Source organism: Lissotriton vulgaris, chromosome 12, assembly GCF_964263255.1.
Source record: "Lissotriton vulgaris chromosome 12, aLisVul1.2, whole genome shotgun sequence".
Classification (NCBI taxonomy): Eukaryota; Metazoa; Chordata; class Amphibia; order Caudata; family Salamandridae; genus Lissotriton; species Lissotriton vulgaris.
Genome location: NC_141700.1, coordinates 348,722,905 through 348,748,603, shown reverse-complemented (window position 1 = coordinate 348,748,603; position 25,699 = coordinate 348,722,905). Strand labels below are relative to the sequence as shown.

Genomic DNA, 25,699 nt, shown 5'->3' with positions numbered 1-25,699 from the left:
GGAGGAAGGTATGACGTTGCCTGAGGCAACACCACTAGAAGATAGACTACTTGATGGATACATGCTGGATAAGTCAATATACCTCACTTACCGTAAGCTCCTAAATCCTACCACTGATCCCCCTAATAAAACTCAGGGAGCATTGGACGTAATATCACATATCGCAGCTAGGCAATGAAGGCTGGGTGTAGGCACTTGCCTCTCCGAGGGAGGTTGCAATCTCTTCAAAGCTTAAATTAGTGCAGTTGAAGATTTTGCACAGGATATATTATTCCAGAAAAACTCTAGTTCGTATGGGATATGGGATGGACTCGAAATATAAAAGAAACTGTGGGAGTGAGCGTACTTTTATCCACATCTGGGGTCCTAGGTCAAGCCCTGTACCCAGACGCTGGACAGTGTTTATTAAATGTGTGGGGATTGTAGGGGGCGAGAGAGAACCCAGCCTGAAACTTTGGAAACAGGACTGGACTGGTGCATGTTCAATGAGAAGGTAGTATATGTCTTCAGAGGGTGTCCCCGAAAGTGGACTCCAGTATGGTCAAATTGTAATAAGTATCGTGGGAATATCAGCGTCCCCACCCGTCCCCCCCACCCCACCCCCACGATCCGCTCCCCGAGCCCGACCTGGACGATCCTATACCACCGAAATGAGGCCAAATGTTTACATAGATACGAACCGCACCTGTCACCCGAATATACCCAAAAATGTATGCTTAATTATAAGGTCTACAATGTTGAGAAATGTGATTGTACTTACCTCGATATTTATTTATTTATTTAATGAGTTTTATATAGCGCTGGCTAGACTCGTAGGTATCCGAGCGCTTTACATTGGGTTACATACTGTTACAGATACATAATGAAGAATTACACATGATATCTTCAATAAAAAAGTTATTAAAAAAAATATATATATTTTTATGTTTTAAAGTTGCAGTTCTATCCTTTAACTATTTTGAACATGTGAGGTTTTCTCTAGATAATAGAATTATTGTGTACCGCATGCATAGTACTGATTTAAGTGTGTGTACTGTAGATTTAGGTCTATGAAGATGAAAGCACCGAAGGCTCATGTTTAAAACTGTTTTATGTAATGTTGTGCTTCTAATTCACTGACCTCAAGTTGTTTTCATCCATTTTTTCTTAGATCCTGAACACAGCTCGGAAACATTTTGGGGCAGGTGGTAACCAGAGGATCCGGTACACATTACCCCCCTTGGTTTTTGCAGCATACAGACTCGCTTTCCGCTACAAGGAAAATTCCAAAGTGGTAGGTTTTTATTCAGCCCACCTGAAGTAAAATGTTTTCTCTGCACTTGGCACTCCATCTGATGCCTGCAAAAGCATAACTTCAGGTTTGCCTATGTTGAACCTCACGGAACATGCGCATTAGTAAACTTCAGTGTAGTGAAGGAAATGGCTAGATTCTCATGACCTAAGGATGGTATGTGGCACTGCCTTTGGACGCCATTGAAAGATCTTCATTGCATTTAGTGTGTCTGTCTATCTGTCTATCGCTGTATCTCTCTATCCTTCTCTATATCTATATCTATCTATCTATCTATCTATCTATCTATCTATCTATCTATCTATCTATCTATCTATCTATCTATCTATCTATCTGTCCCTCTGTCCCTCTGTCCCTCTATCTATCTCTCTGTCTCTCTATCTATCTCTCTGTCTCTCTATCTATCTCTCTGTCTCTCTATCTATCTCTCTGTCTCTCTATCTCTCTGTCTCTCTATCTCTCTGTCTATCCATCTATCTCTTGCGATGCAGCCATGAGGACTCTAGTGCAGTTTTCATCGTGCCCAGTAATGTTATTGTTAAAGAGTACTTGTATATAGAGGTTGAAAAACCAGAACATTCTGGGGAAGATTTGAGCCAGAGCTGAGCCAGGGGTCCGGCTTGACTCCAACAGCAAAATCACAAGCTGAGCTAGTCAAATAAATAATGCCAGTCCTGAAAGCGTGTGATGTGGGGAAAACAAGAGAGAGGCTTGCTTGTTTCAACCTTATTGTGTTTTCAGCTTTGCTGAGTGCCTGCCAGTTCCTTTAGGTAAAACGCAATTGTCTAGCTAAGGCCAACTAATTAAACTCGCTGGCCAAGCTTAATGATGGGGTTGTGTATGGAGGAGTCCGAAACATGCAATCCCCCTGCTGACCTCGTGGAGGAGGGAGGCGGATTTTCCATGGGCGACTGAAGCTCACTTTAGCAGGTAATTGAAATGTACAACCCCTTTAGGGCGATAGTAGCCAGCCTGTCTGTGAGAGGAGGAAGGTGGAGGTAAAAATGGCTCTTATGAAACTTCTGACCACCCCAGAAAAAGGTAAATGTCTGTTACCTGTTCTGCCTATCTTTGCATTTATTCTTGAACACTGCAATACCCTCCCCAAAATAGGATATCTTGCATTTCAAGTAAAGCATATTTAAGCAGTGCATAGTGTACACTCTGACTGAAGATTGAAATCATCGATTTCAGATCAGGATCAATTCTATAGTAAGAGATGTTTTGATGACTCAGACGCAATGTTTGTATGTAATTGGCTCCTTGTGCAAAACCCAGAGATGGCACAATATGTGTGATTGTATGTCCGTTGTCCTGCAGGAGGAAAGGTTTTATGTTGCTGTATGTACGGCCCACAGAAGAGAAGATTTGTTAATTATTTGTGAAAAGGTCAACTTTATGGTGCTGTGTGCACTGCCAGCTAGAGGAAAGGTTTTGAGCTGCATGGATACGTAAGGTGTGTCTTAAAGTATCATATACACACGTAGATGTGTTTTTTTCTCACATAAACATACTCGCACACTACCAAGTGCTTTGAAGTTTTGATTTGGGAGGGCTCCATTTGGGCTCGAGAATCGTGGAGGACCTCAAGCTAAGCCAGAGCCAAGCATCTAGCTTGAGACTTTAGTGGCTCGCCCACCTCTACTTGTATAGTATACAATCTGCTATTGATATGGCGCTGTGGTGCCTTTCGGTAGTCAAAAGTATGACTCCAAAAGTTTTCATTGCAAACCACAGTTGTATTAGTTTTTTTGGAGTAGGGCTATCAGTCACGTGAGCTGTGAATTTAGGGTTAGAGCGGACAGCTGTACAGTAGCAACAAAAAAATGTAGGCTACATTGCTTAAATCTCAGCCACTGATAATCACTCTGAGCCAGTCCTGGAATTGGAAAGCATTTACTCCAGGAACCTATAAATTGTGAGTCAAGGTGTTGCAGAGGAAGGGGGCTGGGGGAGTCTTGAGGGGCGGAGCTTGAAAAGCAGAGCCTCGCAGTCAGTTTATACTTTTTAAAACCAAAATCTGCTGCAGAGTAATTGGCAACAAGGAAGACGGGACAATAAATCTGTTCCAGATGACTTATTTGGTCGCAAAATGGCTACATTTTAAATATCTTATAGGGTTAAGGCACTCGCTACAGAGATCAATTTGTGCCCAGCAATTTTGAGACGAAGGGGGTTATAATAGCAGTTGGAGAACTCTGATGGTTAATGTAGTTCTGGGAGAATCCTGTGTTTTGTCCACTTACCGTTTTTAATGATAACGTAGCAAAGAGGGTTAATGTTCCTGCTGCAAAGCAAATTGTGTGTCATGCAGATCACAGATTTATATTTTATCTAGCTGGGTATGACATAGATCGTTTTGTTAATTCCTGTTCATAAGTTTGTCCTTCTATAGCACAGTGATCAGTTTATGACATCAAGGAGCAGTGTGCGAACTGTAAATCATGGGTTTAGATTCTTATTTTTTCTCAATCTGTTGTTCTAAGATTGCAAGGAAGGGTTTCTCTTGAAATTCATAAAGCTTTATTAGTTCAGGCAACCCAGTCACTGCGTTTAATTTTATATCATGACTTTGTGGTTTGCACGTCCGTTCTCTGTTAACGTAAAATATCCACAAGTATGAACAATATGTCATTCCTACACTTTATAACCTTACACCTGTGTATGATTTATTGTGCCTCTGTGTGTGATGTAAATCGCTCTGACACCCTACACTGGGATGAGTAGCGCTATAAGAGAATTTGGTGCCATTTAAATTAATATTTGTGTAATCACTCCTAGATACAGATACATTTAGCTTTGCAAATCAAAGCTATTAAAGCAAGTATCCCCATATGCTGGAGCCCTGCGTGTCCCACAATACCCAAGAATTCCTACATTTTGGAACAGGTTCCATTAGTAACTCAAGAAATATTTTCTGACCTGTTGACAAAAGTAACATCTGGCTCTCCTAGGGATTGTTGCCCCCCTTGTATCCTAAAGGAAGCCTTTACGGCTTGCCCGAGTCCAGATATGTCCCTTTTAAATGAGTCACTGTCCCAGGGCTATGTACCTGTCACCTTTAAGGAGGCTTCTGTCACCCCCTCTTAAAGAAGCCAGGAGCGGACCCTAAAATCCTAACCAACTACCGCCCTATCTCATTACTACCTTACCTGGCCAAACTACTCGAAGCACATGTGGCCAAAAGTCTATCTGCCTTTTTGGAGCAGTCCGATTATCTAGACGCACACCAAGCAGGGTTCTGCCCAGCTCACTCCACAGAGTCAGTTATACTGACAGTATTGGACACCCTTCGGGATAAGGCTGACAGGGACGGAATTTGACATGGTCAACCACAATATCCTGGTCCATTGTGTCAAGGATGCAGGCATTCAAGGCTCAGCCCTCGAATGGATTAGCTCCTTTTTAACAAACCGATTTCAGGCTGTCCGCCTAGGCCAATTTACGACCCCCAAGATAAGAACTACATGTGCCGTTCCTCAGGGATCCTCACTTTCCCCTCATGTGTTCAACTTATACCTATTCCCTATGGTCCACGCCCTTAAAGAAAGGAAAGTTAACACTTTTAACTACGTGGACGACTTCCAACTAATGTTCTCTATCAGTAACTCTCCTACATCCGTCCATGAATTCCAGACTACGATGCTGTTCATCCGTGACTGGATGAACAGCAACCATCTGAAGTTAAATCCAGATAGGTCGGAAGTGATTCTCACAGGAGGCTCCTTAAACCCCTGGAGTTCCATGTTCTGGGCTAAAGAGCTGGGACAGCCCCCTATTCCTTCCATATCTGCCTCTGGGAGTCACAATTAATAATGATCTCACAAGGAAAACTCAAATAGGATCTGTCATTTCAACATGCTTTTTCCAACTAAGGAAAATAAAGAAAATTAGCAGGTTGCTAACACAGGAAGCAAAAATAAGGCAGTACTTGCTATGGTGATATCCCATATAGATTAAGCCAATTCCCTATACTTCGAAATTCCCACATTTATCCCCCACCGTCTTCAACTAGTACAGAACCAGGCACCCAGACTGCACCTTCAAGGTGGGATGTATTATCTTTAAGTCCCTGAGTGACCGAAACCCCAATTTAATCAACAGCCTGATTGAAAGGTATATTCAGACCCGCAACCTGCGATCCGCCCATATGCATCTTCTGACTATACCTCCCTTTAGCCTGAAATGTTTCGGTGGAACAAGGTTCGCCATAATAGGCCCCAGATACTGGAACTCCCTGCCTCTAGAAATAAGATCCTGCACAGGCCTCATGAGTTTTCGTAGACTCCTAAAAACTTGGCTATTTAGACATGCATACGAGTAACATCTCAGACCAGCACCTCTAGAGTAGCGCCATGAAACCAATCTGGTGTATGTGCGCTCTATAAATAAAGTATAACATAACATACCAAGCACATCTGTTTCATTGGGAGTTGAACAAGGATAAAAACCTGCCTCCAATACTTTCTCTTAAGTACTTCTGAAGTGATAACAAGCTCTGCACCTCAGTTTTCTTTCCATTGTAGTGGTGTCTAGATGTTAGGTTCCAGATGGCTCCCAGCCTGAATGATACTTGAACGAACTGAGGGCAGATGGCCCCTAAACTCAGGCCTTTGTTTGGTCCCAGCTGCATGTTAAAAGAAGAAAGCCTCCTCATTACCTGCAGGTTGTCTCTCTAAATGGAATGCAGGCAACGTGTGGACTGTACTAAATTATGTCTTGGTGTCGGAAAATTACGCCAGGACAAATTCTCCATGTTTCTTTAGGCCCAAAAATAGATGCTGGACCCGGGATCCCGGCATCATCCCCCTTGCTTTTTTTGCCTGTTGCGCCATTCCACATAAACCAGACATATGTCAAGCAATCTTGGTCATGCTCCAAGAGAAACAGTTCAGGGCAACAAATAACAAGCATTTGCAATGCAATAGGTCTCGCATTTGCGAATTTATTAAGCTATTGGCATTGTAAATGACAATGCCTATTATTTATCTCCAGGCTGTAACTTGAAGGCTGCACATTTATCTGAAGAATGTACTGAAATCCCAACAGTTTTTAACCAGCTTGGAGGCCGCTCTTTTCGGTGCCCTAATGCTGGGCCCTTCACTGAGAAAAGGGTGCAGTTAGACTATTAATTTGTCGATGAAAAGTGAGCACACCCAGCCCTTGGCTCAAGCACCATACCAGCAAAGACATCTCGGAAGGAAGAGGACTGTTCACAAAGGGGCGTGGCACAGAGACAAAAACCACACACACATGACTCCTAAAATCCAAAAACGTAGGATGTGGTGGTTTGTGAAGGGTTCACCAGCCCTTGAGTGGAAAACAGATGCTGCCATGGTCTGCACTTAACCCCCACCCACATATACAACCCACCACCGTGACACAATAATCATGGAATAGAGCACGACACATTAAAAATTAATAAATGAGCTGAGACGGACTCAGTTCTGTGGGCCCCATGTCTGGAATGATTAAGGAGAGGTTAGAAACATACTAGATTGTCCAGGCTTTTTCTGCGACCCAGCTTTTGAGAATGTATACAGCTCTGCATTCCTCCGTGTCATCATTCACATGCTCCGAGGCCAGGCCTGCCTCAGCAGGTTTGACGCCTGCACATTTTACCTACCCCGGGTGGTAGATCCTAGGCAGTCATTATGTTTTGTATGCTGCAGTCCTGTCCTCGCGGAGGCAGGCCAGGCAGCTGTGAACAAGTCACCAGTGAGTAAGGGCTTCTGCAGGGCAGTCCTGTCCTCGCGGAGGCAGGCCAGGCAGCTGTGAACAAGTCACCAGTGAGTAAGGGCTTCTGCTTGTCAACTGTCAGGGCTGGGGGGAGACTGACAATCCCCATCAATGTACTTTAAAGGGCGCATATGGACTAACTCTAAACTCAAGAGAAATATTATCAACTGGTGTAATCAAGAAGAGTTTAATGGTGATAAAGAAGAAACATCACAACGGAAAAATATTACACGTTTGAACTTCTGCTCCTAATCGCCCTCCCATCTCATCTGCTTCAGAGCTTTTTTTTATTGCGTCTCATAGAATGCATGCAAGGAGGAGACACAAGACTGATGTTTACATTTTCTTGTGTTAAAGAGGTATTGCATTACATTTTGTGTAGCCTTTCCACATACCTGGTGAAAGTGACTCACAACCCCGGTCTATATTCTCGCCAAGAGGCATGCAGTGGAAATCCGGGCCCGTCATGCCTGACAAAGACTGCAACCCCCCCCTCCCCACCCGACCCAGGTAAGCTGCTTGCTCGCGCGTGTGAGGAAACAACCGCGCCTTCGGGGACTTTCCCTGACTAGTAACATATATAGGCACTAAACCGGAATGAGCGCGAGGAGGCTGCAGGAAGGGGCCGCCGTAAACCATTGACTGTTTTTCAGTGAAATTTCTTCTAAGTGTCGATTTTTTAAAACTACAAATATTCTTTAACAATCGTACCAACTGCTAAAACGTAATTACTTACCTGCTTTAGATAGAGGTCCCCGTGCTGAACCTAGGAGTCCAGCACTGGATTCCAAAAGTAACGTGAACATACTTTACCTGCAAATTGAATTTCCTTCCATAGGATAACATTGGTAATTCCAACTTTTGTGTCAACGTTTAAAATACAATAATATTCCTTACAAATCACTACGGTAACCAAAACACTTTTACTTTACTGTTTACAGCTCATGTCCTGGGACTGAATCCAGGATCCAGTCCTGTGGTTAGAAAAGTAATCTACAAAGTAACTAATTGCATTTAACCATAAATTCCCATTGAGCTCAATGTTGCATTGTGTTTGGAATTGTGTTGCCTATTGCAGCAAACTGTAACTATTGCATTCAAAAAGTCTAGTGCCTATTTGAAAAGTATTTAACTAAAATAACTCATCCTGAGAAAGTATATTTTGCTACCTTGTTGGTTCTAAAATAAAACAACTATAGCTTTTGATACAAACCAATTGGCCTACAGTTCATTTCTTGAGTGTGTGACCATTTGCTGACTGAGCATGTACAACAAATGCTTTACACGGTCCTCTGATACTGCCTTACTGCTCGACCAAGCTACCACTTTGGAGAGTAAGGTTATATCTAACTTTAACCTCTCCCAAACCTTTGGGGACTGGGGACTCTATACACACTGTACCTTACTTTGATCTAGTACATGGGTACTCACAAACTTTCTCTCGGGGGCCAAATTTACACTGTGGTTTGTGTCCGAGGGCCGCACGAGTGGGGGTGGGGTCAGTGGAGGAGGGGGCGGGGCTAGAGCAACAAAACAAAACTCACCATGAGGTTGATCACTGGTCCCTGCAGCGGACACCTTCGTCCACTGAGCCACCAGACCCGGCATACACACATCTTTCTCGTTCTCTTTCTCTCTCAGTCTCCCTCCCTCTCTAACTCTCCCTTACTCTGTCCCCCTCCCTCTGTCTCCTTTTCCCTCTCTCACTCCCTCACTCTGTCTCCCTTTCCCTCCCTCACTCCCTCACTCTGTCACTCCCTTTCTCTCCCTCCCTTTCCCTCCATCCCTTACCCTCCCTCCCTTTCCCTGCATCCATTTCCCTCTCACTCCCTCACTCTGTTTCCCTTTCCCTCCCTCGCTCTGTCTCCCTTTCCCTCCCTTACTCCCTCACTCTGTCACTCCCTTTCCCTCCCTCACCCTGTCTCCCTTTCCCTCCCTCGCTCCCTCACTCTGTCTCCCTTTCCCTCTCTCACTCCCTCACCCGGTCTCCCTTTCCCTCCCTCACTGTCACTCCCTTTCCCTCCCTCCCCCTCCCTTCCTCCCTCCGTTTCCCTCCTACCCTTTCCCTCTCTCACTCCTTCACTCTGTCTCTCTTTCCCTATTTCACTCCCTCCCTTTCCCTCCATCCCTTTCCCTGCATCCATTTCCCTCTCACTCCCTCACTCTGTTTCGCTTTCCCTCCCTCGCTCTGTCTCCCTTTCCCTCCCTTACTCCCTCTCTCTGTCACTCCATTTCCCTCCCTCACTCTGTCTCCATTTCCCTCCCTTACTCCCTCACTCTCTCCCTTTCCCTCCCTCACTCCCTCACTCTGTCTCCCTTTCCCTCTCACTCCCTCACCCGGTCTCCCTTTCCCTCCCTCACTCCCTCACTGTCACTCCCTTTCCCTTCCTCCCTCCCTTTCCCTCCTACCCTTTCCCTCTCTCACTCCCTCACCAGATCTCCCTTTCCCTCCCTCACTCCCTCACTGTCACTCCCTTTCCCTCCCTCACCCTCCCATTCCCTTCCTCCCTCCCTCCCTTTCCCTACTTCCCTCTCTTACTCCCTCACCCGGTCTCCCTTTCCTTCCTCGCTTTGTCTCCCTTTCTTTCCCTCTCCCTCTGTCATCTCACCCTGCCTCTGTGTCAGCCCGGGCTGAGACAGCTTCGGAGCGCAAACACACACACATAGCTGCACCGAGCACATTAACAGGTCTTTAAAAGACCATTAGAATGTTAATGAGGCTGTGTTGTTCACCTCTTAGCGCCCCTGCAGCTCCACTCTATGGCAGGAAACGCCCGGCCGGCCCCCACAGAGCAGCAGAGTCTCTGAGTCGCGCTGCTGTAACTTAGTTTGCAGACACTCTTTAAAAAAAAAAAAATGAAAACACTGTATGATATCTACAAGGTCCGCGGGCCGCCAGGGAAGGCTTGCCGGGCCGCCACTGGCCCGCGGGCCGTACTATGAGTACCCCTGATCTAGTATATATATATAGCCACTTTCCTATAATGTCCCCTTCTGAAATCTCTTCATCTACAATATGTCTTGCAGAGCGTTGCAGGCGAGACCTAAAAATGATAGACTGGAACGCAGTCCACGTAATTGCCATTGGTTGAGATTGGTTTGTGTATTCCACCCATACATTTTGTGTTATTTTATCTCAGCTGAATGCCAGTAGAAAACCAATAAGCACTTTCTTTTGGTGATTGAGATCAAGGTAAATACATTTTTCATTGTTATGATTGGTTAAATGCGACCAGATTATATGATTATTTTTTTTCCTTCCAAGGCCTTAAAGCCATATCCTATATTGGCCTCATTCTAGCACTCTGATGAACACAGATTACAAATTTCAGCTAGGCTTTTTCCAAAGTTTGTCCGAGTATTACAAGGGGAGCCCTCGCTTTGAAACCTAAGTGGACACAGAGGTTATTTGTCCTGAACTGTGCATGGGTGTTCCTAGCTTTGCCAGTGCCCCTCCTTATCATGCAACAATGTCATCATGTTTTGTATGCTGCAGTCCTGTCCTCGCGGAGGCCATCTTGAAGGTAGTTTAAGGAGCTGATCCCTCTGCTCAACATTGAGTTGACTGCTCTACACTGAGAGCGCAACGCTGCACCCCAGGAGCTGCCTTCTATGTATATTAAAGTGTAAATAATGTGTCAATCATTTGCAGATTGCAACTGCCTAATTACAACAATCTTTAGTAGAGCACATCAACACAAAAATGAACTTAGTGAGAAGTTACCTCTAGCATACTGATTAGTGTTTGTGTACTTCTGCTGCAATTATTTGAGAGTAATTTTATAATTTACCAGTCAGAAGTCAAATTATGTTGTTTTCTGAAGTTGTTCTGTTTCTTTCAGTTGAACAAGCCTTTCTACCCTCACGCATCCTTAATATAAAAACTTTGGATCCACTCGAACTGGTTAAGTACTGGTTGAGCTAGTAACTTTGAGCAGGTCATCGCCTCCAGTATCTCGTATTTGCCTGTGACAATTTCAGTTCTTTATTTTTCATTGCATGCCGCTCACACACTGAGTTTAATCCTCTCAAGATCCGATTGCCTTGTATTATTTCCTACCTTTTCACTGGGTCATGATTGCTTGGTAGATTGTGACTTTGAACCCGTTTGTGGTATTGCGCCTCTTTGTGGCATTGCTCCCGTTTGTGACATTGGGACTGTTTGTGACATTGCGCCCATTTGTGACATATCTGTTTTTATTGTCTGTGACATTGTCTGTTTGTGTCATCGTGCCCACTTGTGTCATCGTGCCTGTTTGGGACATCCTGCCAGTTTGTGGATCATGCAAGTTTGTGACATAAAACCCATTCATCATACTGCTTTTTTGTGCACAATAACCTTTTGTTACACCATCCTTGCTTGTTAAATCCAGTTTTGCTTTACACCCCAAGGTCAGAGGGTGTTATTCATGCTTTGTGAGGCATATGGACGCACTAAACATGCTTTGTCCTATCTAGAGGAGGGAATATCTTAACCCTGCCTCCTGTTGGGAGAATTGTTATTTAGTTAGTATGCTGGTGTTAAGTTGTGAGTTATTTTATGTTCAATACGATGATAGGAATTTCTGATACAAAGGTAAGAAATGGATAGTGAGCGTTACATAGATTGGGAAGGAGCAGAAAGGTAACATTTATATGAATCAGTACAGCATTTTAAGGACAGGAGTCAGTTATTTTTTTCTTCATACCAGTTGCTTATCTTTGTAGTATTGCTTTCCTTTATACGAACTTGGATGACATTTTGAAGACATTTGCCACTATGGTGGCACAGTGTTCTAGGTATATGTAGCGGACATAGTTTGCCATAGTCAAATTTTTTTTTCCTCTGGACTAAATTAAGTGTATTGCACTTAGAGATTGATGAAAAACATGAACTAAAAGACGGCCTAAGCAGGCTCTCAATAATTCAAAGTGTCAAATTAGAGTGAAAAGACCTGGGATATGCTAAAATGGCCATTCATGTATTTACAGTAGAGAAGTAGCTTAACATTGTAACAGTGTAGTGCAAAGTGAAAAATAATTAAGTACCCAATTTGAAATAAGTGTTACAGAACAGTTTTATTGTTTCAAATTCTAAACATTCTGGAACTGTAAAACTTTGTTTGATATAAGAAATGTCTTGTTAAATTGAAAAAGTTCAGTTCAGAAAAACTTTATTTCGGTCAGAATTACCTAATAAAGTACATCTCCTAGAATCATTTATAACATACACAGAAGCATACAAATATCAATTCGGAACATTAAAAAATAAAGGACGGTTCACCTAAATGTCTAATCTGACTACCCTCGTCCAAAAATAGAAAGTAGAAATATCATTATAGGATGCTAGAACTAGGCGATAGATACAAATTGATATCAGAAAGTGCATAATGCAATAAACAAATAAATACTTTAATTAAAACAGGATAATTTCATAAGAAGAGCTGGGTCCATAAAAGTAGACTTAGTCGTAGGCAGCAAGATACTATTGGTTAAAAAGAAATACAATAAAACCTTATGATAAAATCTGAGCCTCCTTGGATGATTTCAATAAAACCCTTCTAGTACACCACATGGAAAACAGAAATCCAGCCACTGAAAACACAATCTGTATGCTGAGGTCGGACTTCAGTATCTGAAACACCTCAAGACAATGCCTGCTACCAGCATTCTTACAGATCTGAACCAACCAGCTTTTCCTTGCCTTGTGGTAGCCAGGGCAGGTAAAAGAAACAAGTAACACTGTTTCTTCAGGGAAATCACATGCAGGACCCGGAACCCTTTGGTCCTTGCTCCACTTTGCTGTGAAACATCGGAGTGGGAGGACCCCAAACCTAAATTGTAAAAAAAGCTTTCTTGCCTCCACTGGTTTAATGAGATCTAATATTGGCTCAACGGCGGGCAAGATCCTTTACTTCTAGAAAAGCTAAAGATAATTTGCCCGTCTTGGGACAAGAATAAAGTTGGGCCCTTCTGCACTCATCATAATGGACCTTCATTTGTTTCCTTGTAATTTGTTGGCAGGCACGATCTGGTTCAGCCCAGCAATCTCCCAGGTCCATATTAATCAGTAAAACTTTAATATGGGCTAACCAAGAGAGTTTAACTGCACTCTGTACTGTCATAACATCAAGTAATACCTCCCTATAAGACAAGAGTTCAGGAGTGGACCATAGGCGACGCCAATACAATAAAGGTCTAAGACTCAACATATCTGCAATCGCCGTTAATCCAGTATCTAATCTCAACGGGATCAGTGGGATACTTGTTGGTGATCTAAACAGCTGTCTGAGGTATTGATTTTCTACTTTTAAAAGGGTTTCAAGTTTGGAATGACCCCATAACTCAGCGCCTTAGAGTGCTCCACCTCGGGCTTGGGCCTTATAAATTTCTAAGGCTGGGCTGACTGCTCTCTTACTAGATCTACTACAGACCTTCATGATGCCGCCTGTCGATTGCGCTAGTTTTAGTGTCGACTTACCAATGTGGGCCCCCAATCCAGATCTTAAGTAATTGTGAGACCTAAATAAATAGAAGATGATACTCTTTCCAGGGGTTTCCCATTTAGTGAGGGGTTTGGGCGAGTACTTTTAGGGTTAGGGTTATTAAACGCCATAAATTTGGTTTTCTGTAGGTTTATTTCTAGACCTCTTTCCATAAAGAACAACTCAAATTTATCGAGAACCCTTTGGATCCCCATAGGAGATTTGGATACCAGAAGAGTATCGTCGGCAAACATCATTGTGAAATTCTGTGGGATGCTAGCTTAGGGGCATCAAGATCTTTTTCTATTGCCAAGGCATCAATCAACCCATTAATATAACGGCTAAACAACGTGGGCGCCAGCACGCATCCCTGATGTTCACCTCGTTTAACTGATATGGGTGTCGTAAGCTTTCCATCCCTTCCAAATCTTATTTGTGCATAGTTGTCTTCATGCAGTCCCTTGATAAGTTGGATTAGATACACCGGGACGCCCATCTCACTAAGAACTGACCATAACTTTTCCCGCGGCACCAGATCGAATGCCGACCGCAGGTCTACAAAAATTAAATATAAGCTACCCCCCTGTAGGCAAACGGTCTTCCAGTATAAGAGCTGTAGTCTTAATACTTGGTCCAGTGTCGACAACTTTTCCCTGAACCCTGCCTGAAGGGGGGACAGTACCTCTTTTTCTTCCATCCAAAGATGTAGCCTGGCCAGCAGGACGCGTGCAAATATTTTTTGTCTGTAATTAGTTGGTAAGAATGGGGAACCTTTTTTAAATATCAGTATTATCTCCGTGCCCAGCCAACTGGGTGGTATCTTCATGCCCTGCAATATAGCATTGAAAAGGACACAGAAATACGGAATCCAGATGGCTGGTTCGCTCCTATATAGATCCCCAGGGATCTTATTCAAACCTGGAGCTTTACCTGGTGCTATTTTTAACAATGCACCCTCAATTTCCTTTAGGCTTATGGGTGAACCTGAACCACTATCTGGATCTGGATCTTGTTCTCCGCTACTTACATAGCGATCCGCTTCCATGTAACTGCAAGAGGTTGAGTCTCCCTCAGGCTTCTTTTCCTCAGCATAAAGGGTTTCAAAGTGCGCCCGCCAAACTTCTTCGTCCAGGTTCGTGTTCACCGCTGTTTTGGGGGTAGAAGAGCCTGTGTTTACGATACCCCAAAACATCCTCATATCTCTATCCCCCAGGGCGATTTTCAGTGTATTCCAGTTATTCCTTTCCCACCGCTGTTTGGCTTCTTGAACGGCCAGTTTATTTGCCTTTCTTGGGATTTTTATATAAGGGCGATTGATGGCGTGGATAGATACCAGAAGTGCCCTTTTGGTCTTTCGGCATTGGCTATTATACCACGGGTGGGTTGGTGGCCTAGCCGATATAGGGGACATATTAGGATAAAAAAAATTGAATGATACCTCCCTAAGCTTGGAAAAGTTAGTCTCAACCACTTGCAAGTCTAGGTCATCCCTACTTTGTGGATATTGGGCTGACGCCTCTTCAAACACAAGAATTAGAGCACCATACAAGTTACTCATCTTGTTCTTTAATTGGAGGAAATCGGTCCACCGTACTCTCCTCCTACAGTTTGAGATGATCAACCCAGAGTCAATAGGGTTAGCTTGGGAGGTATTATGGGTGTTTAATGCTTTTAGTTCAATTGAGAGGGCATGATGGTCACTATCCAGTTGTGTAATGATTTTAAAATCAATCATCCTGTCCCAGGATTTTGAATCAAATAAAATGTAATCTAATAAAAACCCACGGTCCTTACTATAAAAGTATACCCATTTGATGAGTCGGAGCGTGATCTCCCATTACAAGCTCTTAATGAGTGTTTTAAAACGAGGCAGTTGATCTGGATTACCAGGGGAGACCAATTTTTAACTATCGGACATCTAGATTCCGGGATTTCCAGATGACGATCCTCATCATGAATATTTTCAAGGGACATACCCTCAAGTGGCTCAAACTGGCAGTTAAAATCCCCGCCAATGATAACCATTTGGTTTGTATCTATAGAACATAAAAATGTAGATAAAACCTCTACCGTGTTAGATTCTATACCCCTAGGGGTCGGCCTCGAGTATACGTTTATTAAAACGACGAATTGAAAAAGGGATCTTGACGATTTCTGTGGTTAACCGAGCATTGCGAAGAATGGGAAAGCCTCAAAGCTAAGTTAGCTTTAGGTGCTTTAAAGGCACTGAACAGCACAACAACAACACAGACAATGTGCCACAATGATTACCTGGCAGTACTCTGGGCTAAACAGTGGTGTTGTAGGGACACGGCACTGGAGTGTTGAGTAGCATCAAGGCTTATGATCTAACATTTGGTATAGGGCTCTGTCTTAGCATCCACAATGATAGTTTGGATGTCACGGTCTGGCAGAAGCCTGATTGGTAAGCCCTAAATAGGTTAATCAGGTTAATGTAATAGGAGAGCTGAGTAGATAATTGTGAGCACCTTTAATGCATAGACTAGGCCTGAAATGGTAATAAAATGGTGTCAGCAATTCCAGGAACAATGTTCTGTTTTTGAGAAGAGAGACAATCCTGTCATGATTCAGTTTGCTAAGTATATGCTTGCTCCTTGGAGACGTGTTGCTGACTGTTTTCCTACAAAGGTCATTAAAATTATCAAGCGCTCTGTCACCCAGTAGGTAAGAGGTGTCCTATGAGCATTGACAAGGTTTTTAAGTGTTCTAGTAACATACATTTGTTTCCAACTAGGACAAATCACACGTGAAAACCTAGATGGCTGTCAGAATTGCTTTGCCCTCCCAAATAATAGAAAATATCGCCCTCTCACACGGAGGCACATACATGGCGGAGCAATAAAAACACCTGGAAAGGGATGTCACTTTCATAAAAGGAGGCACATCAAAAGACTGTTTTCAGAATAAGGCGTGGGGTTTTATTTTTGCAACACTCTCTAACAGAAAGGCTTTCCCAGATGTCAAATGAACAACATTCAAATGCATATATATATATATATATATATATGTATATGTGTGTGTGTGCAAGCAACAATATCACACTTTAAGTAGGCAAATGCAATTGTGAAAATGCATGTAATAAAATAAATGAAACAAAATACATGCAGATAATAATATGGACGTCCACACTGCAAGAAATCAAAAAACTATATACACTAAATACACCAGATGAAAATAACCACGGAAGACTTGAATGTGCACCCAGATACACTCTCATATCACAAAGTCAATATTAAAAAATAAAACACCTCACCGGCTCAAACAATGCGTCTTAGCCCACTCCAGACTGTGGAATTCACAGCTGGTGTTTAAGAGACTCAGCAAGCCAAGTTCTGCCACACTGAAGTAGATACATTCGTCCTCATTCAGGTTCCAAACAAATCCCGGTTTCCAAGTCAACAAGTCCCAGTTTTATAATCTCAAAGCACCCTAGAAGTTTCCGAGAGGACGTCCTCTGTGCCAAGGAAACTTACTGGAGTTGGCTACTCTCTATGCAAGCATTCCAAAGGCAAAAGAGTTCTCAAGTATCATTCTGCGCTTCCATATGTTCCACCCCCTTATCTTAACGAAGCTTACGAAAGTCTCCAAAAGTACAGAAACCAACCTCCAAAAACAACATTGAATGTGATTAGCATAAACAACTTGAGTGATCTGGAGGCCTGTCTGTGTGCGCACAAGCTCATGCTTCACAGAGTCAAGGGGCATGGAAGTAAACATTACTAAGACTTATATAATGAAATGTGGCGAGAATATTGTAAAAAGTAGAGATATAATAATTAATATGATACCAAGGTGGAATTCACCAATAGATTTCCATACTTGGGCATTCACGTTGACTACAGAGGGTCTTGGTCTCCAGTGGTGTTGGCAAGGAAATTGTTGTTCTCTAGAGCCAACTTCGCAAGAAGACTAGATAGAAGACCCATCCCGGAACTAACTAATTAAAAAAGCTAAGTGTCTTAGTACTGCCATGTACAGAGCAGGCATTTGGAGACATACGAATGTACAAAAGCTACCATTAATTGAAAACACATTCTTAAGATATCTATTGGCGGTTCCTAGTAGCACTGCTACGTTTATTTGCCATTCAGAATTGGGGCTTCTGTACCTCTCTGATCTGATTAAAATCAAACCAATTCTGTTATGGCATAAGATATGGGCAACATTCACACCAGTTTTAATCGGGATATCATTAAGGATTGCCTAAGGCATCTTCTATACTTTGGTTAAACTATATTAAAAATTTCATGACGATATAAGACACCCTGAATATTTTGCACTGAAAGCAGATTGCTTAACCCATTTGCAGTCTATTAGACTCTCACAAGAAATTGTTAAACCAATGGTTCTGGATAACCAATTGATGATGGTTTGTCATGGTATCCAGCCCTATTTTGTGCATGTATCCAGGAGCTATGATAGGATGCAGTTGACTCGATTCCGCCTAGGGTCCTTTCATAGACTCATAAGTTTCCCGGATACAAATGATTGGTCGAAAAATCTTGTTCCCTGCTCTTGTGAATATTTATCATCTCAATCAACGATGCACATCTTTTTATTCTGTAAGTTTTATTCTCTTTTAAGAAAAAGATGGCTAGTGCCGATTTTTTTTATTTTTAGAGTTGAGACAGTGCCGTGTAGCATTTCTGGTTCTACAATCAATCCTTCGAAAATGAGATGTTTACGTCCTCAGTGGTCACTTACTTGAAACACGTTATTTATGCAAGGAAAACAATGGGGAATATGAGTCCTGGTTTTTAAACATGCTTGTAAGAATTTTTATTTTAGATTGTATTTTTTGTACATGATATTTCTGTGTAATTGTACGAAATGGTATATGGTAACTCGTGCTTTTCCAATTTGTATTTTAAATCGAATGAAGCTATTTTTTGATTGACTGAGTCAGAATTCAAGATGGCATGAGGGCATGTCAAAGCCAATAGTAAGAACTTCATAATAGTTCCAAATGTACAGCACAATGCACATGTGTGCACCACTGCCTGTAGTATCACACACTTCTCTTCCCAATGTACAATATAATGTACATTTGAACACACTGCAATCTCTCTCTCTCTCTCTCTCTCTCTCTCACTCTCTCTCACTCTCTCTCTCTCTCTCTCTCTCACTCTCTTTCACTCACTCTCACTCGCTCTCACTCTCGCTCTCACATTCAGTCTAGGATAAAGTAAAATACCAAATTCATGTGTTCCCAATACATGAGAGTGCCTGTGGCACTACACTGTCACAGTGACAGGACTCCATGTTTGGGTTTAGGAGGCATCAGTAGGAGCCTGGTTTCGGGCTAAGTCTAGTAATACATTTAGCCTCAGAAGTGAATTTTCAGTCCGTAATTATGGCACAGCATCACCAGCAAAACAATTAAATGGGTATTTGTCTCCCTCCCACCGTGCGCATGTGTCTATCAAAGGGAAAGCTTATTTTATTTAAATTATTAATATGGATATCTGAAAGAGACTATTGGTTAAGGATTCCTTGCATTCGAATTACCCCCAGGCGTCAAATTAGATCCAGAGACATTTTTTCATAGCTGTACACCTGCGCGTCGATTGGTGGCTTCAGTCGACTCCGCGTTTGTCATAGATGTCGTGATCGCCAGGATGAAGTCTCGGTATCTACTTAGACACTGCCCTCGTGCACTGACGTCAGTTCTTTCTTTTTCCCCGCCAGCTAGCGCAGATCCCAAGAGAGCAGTACCCTTAGTCACTTTTTGACTAAATCTTTTTTTGACTTTTATCGCCTCCTTTTCAAGTCATGTTGACTCCTGGGACACCTAGAGATGTCACGTCGGACCGGCTTCAAGACTTGTGAGGCATGTCACAAATTGATGTCGGTAACGGATCCTCACCTTATGTGCCTCCGGTCTCTGGAGCGAGACCACGACCTGAAGTCGTGCTCCGACTGTCGGGCCACGAACCCGATCCTGAAAGCTCCTAGAGCCCCCACAGTCTGCTCTGCGCCGCTCGAGGTCCCGTCAAGAGGGAGGTCGTGCATCCAACACCACCACTCATCGTTAAAGTCTTCATCTTCTGGTAAGTCGAAGCACAAAAAGAAGGCAAAGAAGCACCATCGCTCTTCGCGTTCTTCCCATCTGACGGGATGTGGATGGTGGTCGTCCTGCTGCTCCGCCTGCGGAGCCTACTGGGTTGGTTCCGAACTTTCCTCCATTTCTGACATCCGGAACGACCCCTACCCAACTTAATAGTTTTTACGAATCCCTTCATTTGGGGCTTCGTAAAAACCTTCAGGCCCTGCGGACTCAGCTGGGGCTTATAGAACTTCGTCTCTGGCCCCTGCGTTGCTGTGCCCCCAGGGATCCAGGCCTTGACCAAATCTACGCCGGTTGAACTTACAACACCTCTTCCAGTGTTGAATCCACTCACGACACCTCCGCCCCCTTCGACGCCGGTTGGGTCCCCCAGCCGGCGTCGACCCCGGCCTCCACGGATCCGACACAGACTGGTACTTTTGTACCAATGTTCTATCCTGTTGTTCCCTTTCACCCTGAGTGGCAGCCAGAAGAGGACGAGGAGGACTGGAAGGGGTCGGTTGATCCTTGAGCTGACCAGTTGAGTGAATCGGACTGGAGAGAGAAGTTGGGTGATGCCAGTGGTCTTAACACCCCACCAGACCTTGGTATCCTTTCTCCCCCTACAGTGGCTACGGAGGAGGAAGCCTCATACGCAGTGGTGTTGGGTAGGACGGCTGAGGCCTTGAACCTTGATATTCCTAGGATGGTGGTCAGGACCAACCTCCTGACTGAGGTGCTGCGGCCTCTTCGGAGCCCCGTCTGCTGTTCAATGATGCCCTTACTGACATCCTTCTGATCACCTGGTCCAAGCCCAGCACAGGGGCTCCTGTTGATAGGATGATTGCCCAATGCCACCGCCCGGCCGACTTTTTCCTCTCCAAACACCCTACCCCTGAGAGCTTGGTGGTCCAAGCCTCTACTTCTAAGGGTGCATTCCCTACTGCTCCCCCAGATAGGGAATTCAAGAAGCTGGATCATCTTGAGAAGAAGATGTTTTCTTCCGCCTGCTTGGGACTGCGGTTGGTGAACACCGTATGTCTTTTGGGCCGTAATACACAATCTGTGTGGGACAGGGTTGCGCAGGTGCTGCCATAGTGTCCGGAGAAGGCCTTGGCCACTCTCTCCAGTACAGTCACTGAGGGCAGAGATGCCGCGAAGTTCGCCATTAGATGTGGACTGGCTACCGTCGACTCGCTAGGCAGAACAATTTCAAGGTCGGTAGCCCTGCAATGCTACGCCTGGCTGAGGTCTACTGGCTTTTCAGGCAATGTCCAATCGACTCTTTTGGACAACCCCTTTGATGACTGTTGCTTGTTTGGCAACAAAGTGGACAGCGCCCTCCAGCGCTTTAAGGATTCTAGGGCTAGGACAGATCTTGGGCCTCGCGACCACTTCTCGCCCCGCGCAGCCTGCTTTCCCCCCTTCATGGCAGCGGAAAGGGTGCCCCACCACGTTCCACCCAGAGCCACAGGCCTGCGCAAACTGTTCAGCCTCTGTGTGGCTTTGGACGTGGGACCCAGCATCGTGGCTCAGGGGGCCAGCGGGTGGGCGCAGGTCCACCATTGGCCCCTCTGCAGCAGCCTCCAAACCTTACTAGTCTGACTCTCCAGCACCACCAGTTGCCAGTGGCTGGCAGGAATCACCATCCCCACTGGCAGAACATCACGTTGGACAGGTGGGTTTTGCAGGTAGTCCGAAGGGGCTACTCCCTCCCCTTCGAGACTACGCCTTCATCCATGCCACCTACATTCCATCTCATGTCGGAGGATCACTTGGCCCTTCTCCATCAGGAATTCACAGCTCTCCTGGCCAAGAGAGCCATTGAGTGCGTCCCTGGGCCAAAAGTAGGTTGTGGTTGTTACTCCCACTACTTCCTGGTACCCAAGAAGGAAATAGGCCTGCGTCCTATCTAAGATGTCAGGGACGTGAATCTCTTCCTCCGGAAGGAGAAGTTCAAGATGTTGAGGTTGGCTCAGATTCTGTCTGCTCTCGACCCTGGAGACTGGATGGTAGCATTGAACTTGCAGGAGGCCTATTTCAACATCTCCGTCCTGCCGGCCCACAGACTTTGCCTGCGCTTCACGGTAGGCCACATGCATTTTCAGTTTGCCGTGCTCCCCTTTGGCCTTACCAGCGCCCCTCGGCGGTGGTCGCAGCCCATCTGCGCAGATCAGGGGATCCGGTCTTCCCTTATCTCGACGACTGGCTGCTGAAGGTGGGCTCGACCCAGGTTGTCGTCTCCCACCGCTGGACTGCAGCGGACCTCCTGCATTCACTGGGGTTTACTATCAATGTGCCGCAGTAGCACCTGATTCCCTCTAAGAAGCTCCTTTTCATCAGAGCGGTTCTGGATGCAATGCAGTTTCAGGTTTATCCTCCCAAAGAGCGAGTTTAGGATATTCGGTCTATGAGTCCGAGCTTTCAGCCTTTATCCCGAGTTTCGGTCAAAATGACCCCGAGGCTGCAGGGCCTCATGGTCTCCTGCATTCTGCTGGTGGATCATGCCAGGTGGCATATGCGGGCTCTGCAGTGGGACATGAAGTTCCAATGGGCACAATATCATGGGATTCTTTGCGATTGTGTCCAAATCTCGGAGGGCACTGCACACCAATTGCAATGGTGACAGATGCGTCACTCCTGGGATGGGACGGCCACATGGGAGAGACGGAGATCAGAGGCCTCTGGTCTCCAGCGGAGTCCGAGCTCCACATCAACCTTCTTGAGCTTTAGGGGATTTGTCTTGCACTGAAGGCATTCCTTCCCTCTGTCCGGGGAAGAGTAATGCAGGTGTTCACGGACAACACCACCGCCATGTGGTACTGCAACAACCAGGGCGGGGAGTGGTCGTGGAACCTAAGTCAAGAGGCTCTGCGCCTTTGGACATGGCTAGAACATCAGGGCATATCTCTTGTGGTTCAACATCAGGCAGGTTCTCTGAACGCCAGGGCGGACAAACTCAGCTGCAGGTGCATGATGGATCACGAATGTCGTCTTCACTCGGAGGTGTTGCATGGTCTTTTTCAGCAGTGGGGTCAAACCTTGGTTAGATCTATTAGCCACCGAAGAGAAGACGCAATGTCTGCGGTTCTGCGCACTGGACTTTCCAAGGTGGCACTCGCTCTGCGACGCTTTTCATCGAGAGTGAAGTTGCGGTCTTCTATAAGCCTTTCCACCTATACCACTTCTGCCCAGACTGCTGAAGAAGATCAAGTAAGAGCAGGCCCTAGTCATTCTTGTGGCTCCAGATAAGGCACAATGAGTCTGGTATCCCAAGCTCTTGCACATGGCCATCGATCTTCCGATCGGACTGCCTCTTAGGGAGATTCTGTCGCAGCAACAGGGGACGGTCCTCCACCCGAACCTGTCCATCCTCCACCTCCTTACATGGAGATTAAGCGGCTACAGTTGACAGCTTTCGACCTTCCTCCCGAAGTCTGTAGTGTTATCTTGGCAGCCGGTCGTACCTCCACTAAAACGGTATCGCCTGTAGATGGAACACATTAGTGACATGGTGCACAGCAAAGGCTGTGGATCCCCTTTCTGCTTCTCTTTCCATTCTCACCTCTTCTGATCTTAGAGAAAAGTCTAAAACCTGGATATTGTTGTGGATTGACGCAGTCCCATGATATTGCTGAAAGAACGGTGTTGATTTTACAAGTGCTGGTGTACCCTTCTTGGCGCATCTGGAGCAGTCATGATTTCCAGGTTGCTTTCTTCCTATTTCATATCGCTGAAAGAGGCCTTAGTTTAATTAAATAATCTTTATTCAACCTAATTCCCTTGTTCAGACAGTGGTTGTGAGTTGCCTTTAAGAGTGTAAGCGTTTTAATCCTACTCCTTTGCAGTGTATTCCGGCCCTGGGAGAGGGCGTTCTGTGCCTGCAGCAAGAGACTGTAGGAGTGCTGTGACTCAGATTATAGTGTAAGGTGTATAAATATTCATGTGAACGTTGTTTTTCTTTATCTTGGAACCTAGGGATGTGCACAGAAACCAGATCAGCATGGATTGGTGATAAAATCGTCTGCTTTCATAGATGCCAGCAGAACATTGACTGAACTGTGCATCTTATTTTCTTCACATTTTCTTTTCTGGATCCTCCTACCATTTTTTTTCACCCAAGCATTGCAATGGAAACAGAGCTGATCTGCATTTGGTTTTGGGATCATTCTCATTGCAGGACTGAAATGATAGTCACATGCTTTGGATATTGGCCATATGCAAAGGTGTTAAATGAATTTCAGGAAGATCGTTGGTAACTAATTGAAAAAAAGAGTAAAACAACACCATGCATGGATTAGAGCTTCATTGTTCAAAGTTTTTTTAGGTTCCTAGATTTAAGAGTGCATACCCTTTCTCACACTGTTAATTGAAGTACCTTTTCACTTAGGTACTCAGATCATTATACTGCTGCAGTTTACTGCACCCCTCTATTTTATTTATGTAGCATCAGTAACATTTCAAACAGGAATGTCCAGAAAATAAAAAAATCCATGGATGAAATATTTAAAACAGAGTAGAGAATTGAGGGCAGTCACTTGCTTATTCCGAGTTACAAGAATGACTTTTTAGTTCATCTCTTTTTTTGAATTCTTGTAGAGTTCGAAAAGCACAAATGAATGGTGGTAGGGAGTGTCAATGTAAAGAGCCCAGAAGGTTGAAGAAGCTGAATATTTTTGATGCAGCCCAGGGATTTTTTTCTTCTTCTTTTTTTAATACATGGCATACTCGGCCCATGGGGGTATTGCAGTTTTTTCCATGACCACCAGGTACACTTCACAAGATCAGTTTTCTGTAGGCACATGGAGATTAAGTGATTCACTGAGACTAACAGGATGTTGGCGCAGTGCCGGGATGTTAACCGGTTTCCAAAGTTGACAGCTCTCACCATAACGCACACGGTTTGGGAGGGGCTAGAAGGTTGAGGTTGATTGAGTGTAGATTTTCAGTCCGAGCATATTTTTAGCCAATAACACAGAGGTAGTTTGGAGACTGTCAGCGGCTTTAAATATAAGTGTCAGTAGTTTGTAGTAGGTTTATTTCTTAGTTCTCATTCAGTTTGCTTGGTACTGGCATGCTTTGGTAAGTTGTACATGGTTCAGGTAAAAATGATTTGTGACCTCATCTATTAGTACATAAGAGTAGAGAGAGAGTCCTGCAAGAATACTATTACAGTAATCCTGTCTACTAAATACTGAAGAATGTGTTAGTATTTGGCTGGGTTGTACGGTATATGTTACTTATTTATTTATTTATAAAGTTTTATATTGTATTAATTAGAGATATGCCCATTGGCTGTTGTGTTAATGAAGCTTTCCATTTTTATGAATGGGCAGAAGAGAACTCTCTGGATGGTGTCCGAGGAGGCAAATATCAGAGAATTAGTAGGAAAGTGGATGGTGGTCAGTCAGAAATTTGGGTGTGGTTGACGAGGAAAGATACAGGATCGCCATTTTAAAGGAGTTCAGCATGAGTGGCTGTATGGCCATGCAGTGGATGGCAGTGAGACATGTTGTGTGTAACTGGATATTGGGTGTTGAAGTTGTAAAGGAGTAAACAGTTTGGGTGTTGTCTGGTTTGAAGGTTGTAGGAGAACTCAAATGTGTATTGCGATTTATATAGCGCACATATCACCCGAAGGCATCAAGGCGCTTGCTTAGGGAACCCGTCCTGGTATTCCCCTGTGAGATACCCCGGCAGGGTATCCGCAAGGTGAAAGCCAGGCATCCCGCCGCGAGGGGCCGTTGTGGAGATTAAGCAAGCTATTGCCCAGAGTCGCAGAGTGTGAACCCGTGAATTGAGTAGGCACCGGAGCGAGAATTGTCGAGTCCATGGACATTTTAGGACTCAAGACCCCGACGAGCCGGGAATTGAACCCTGGTCCTGGGCTGACCTCTGCTTCCAGGTCTGCCTCCTCTAACCAGTGAGCCACACTTCTCGACGTATTGTCACTGACAGAAGAGGAGCAGAGTGAGATGGGGAGAGGGCCTTTGTGGTAGGTGATTATGCTGATCGGTAGGATTTGAAGGGTTTGGGGATCTTTCAATCGCTGGTAATAGGTGAGCCATTGGGTGTCCAGGTCATGGATGCCCCTTGAATGTAGGAAGGAGAGTAGACCAGAGCGGTTGACAATGTGAA

At 44.5% G+C, this 25,699-nt stretch overlaps 1 protein-coding gene across 1 annotated transcript in view; it reads left to right on the top strand.

Annotated features, from left to right (window-relative positions):
* Positions 1-25,699, top strand: part of VPS35 (VPS35 retromer complex component) — a 526,314-nt gene that overhangs the window by 326,502 nt on the left and 174,113 nt on the right. The window contains exon 13 of the mRNA XM_086945112.1: positions 1,151-1,273. Within this exon, the coding sequence (XP_086801238.1) occupies positions 1,151-1,273 (123 nt within the window). The remainder of the gene's footprint in view (positions 1-1,150; positions 1,274-25,699) is intronic.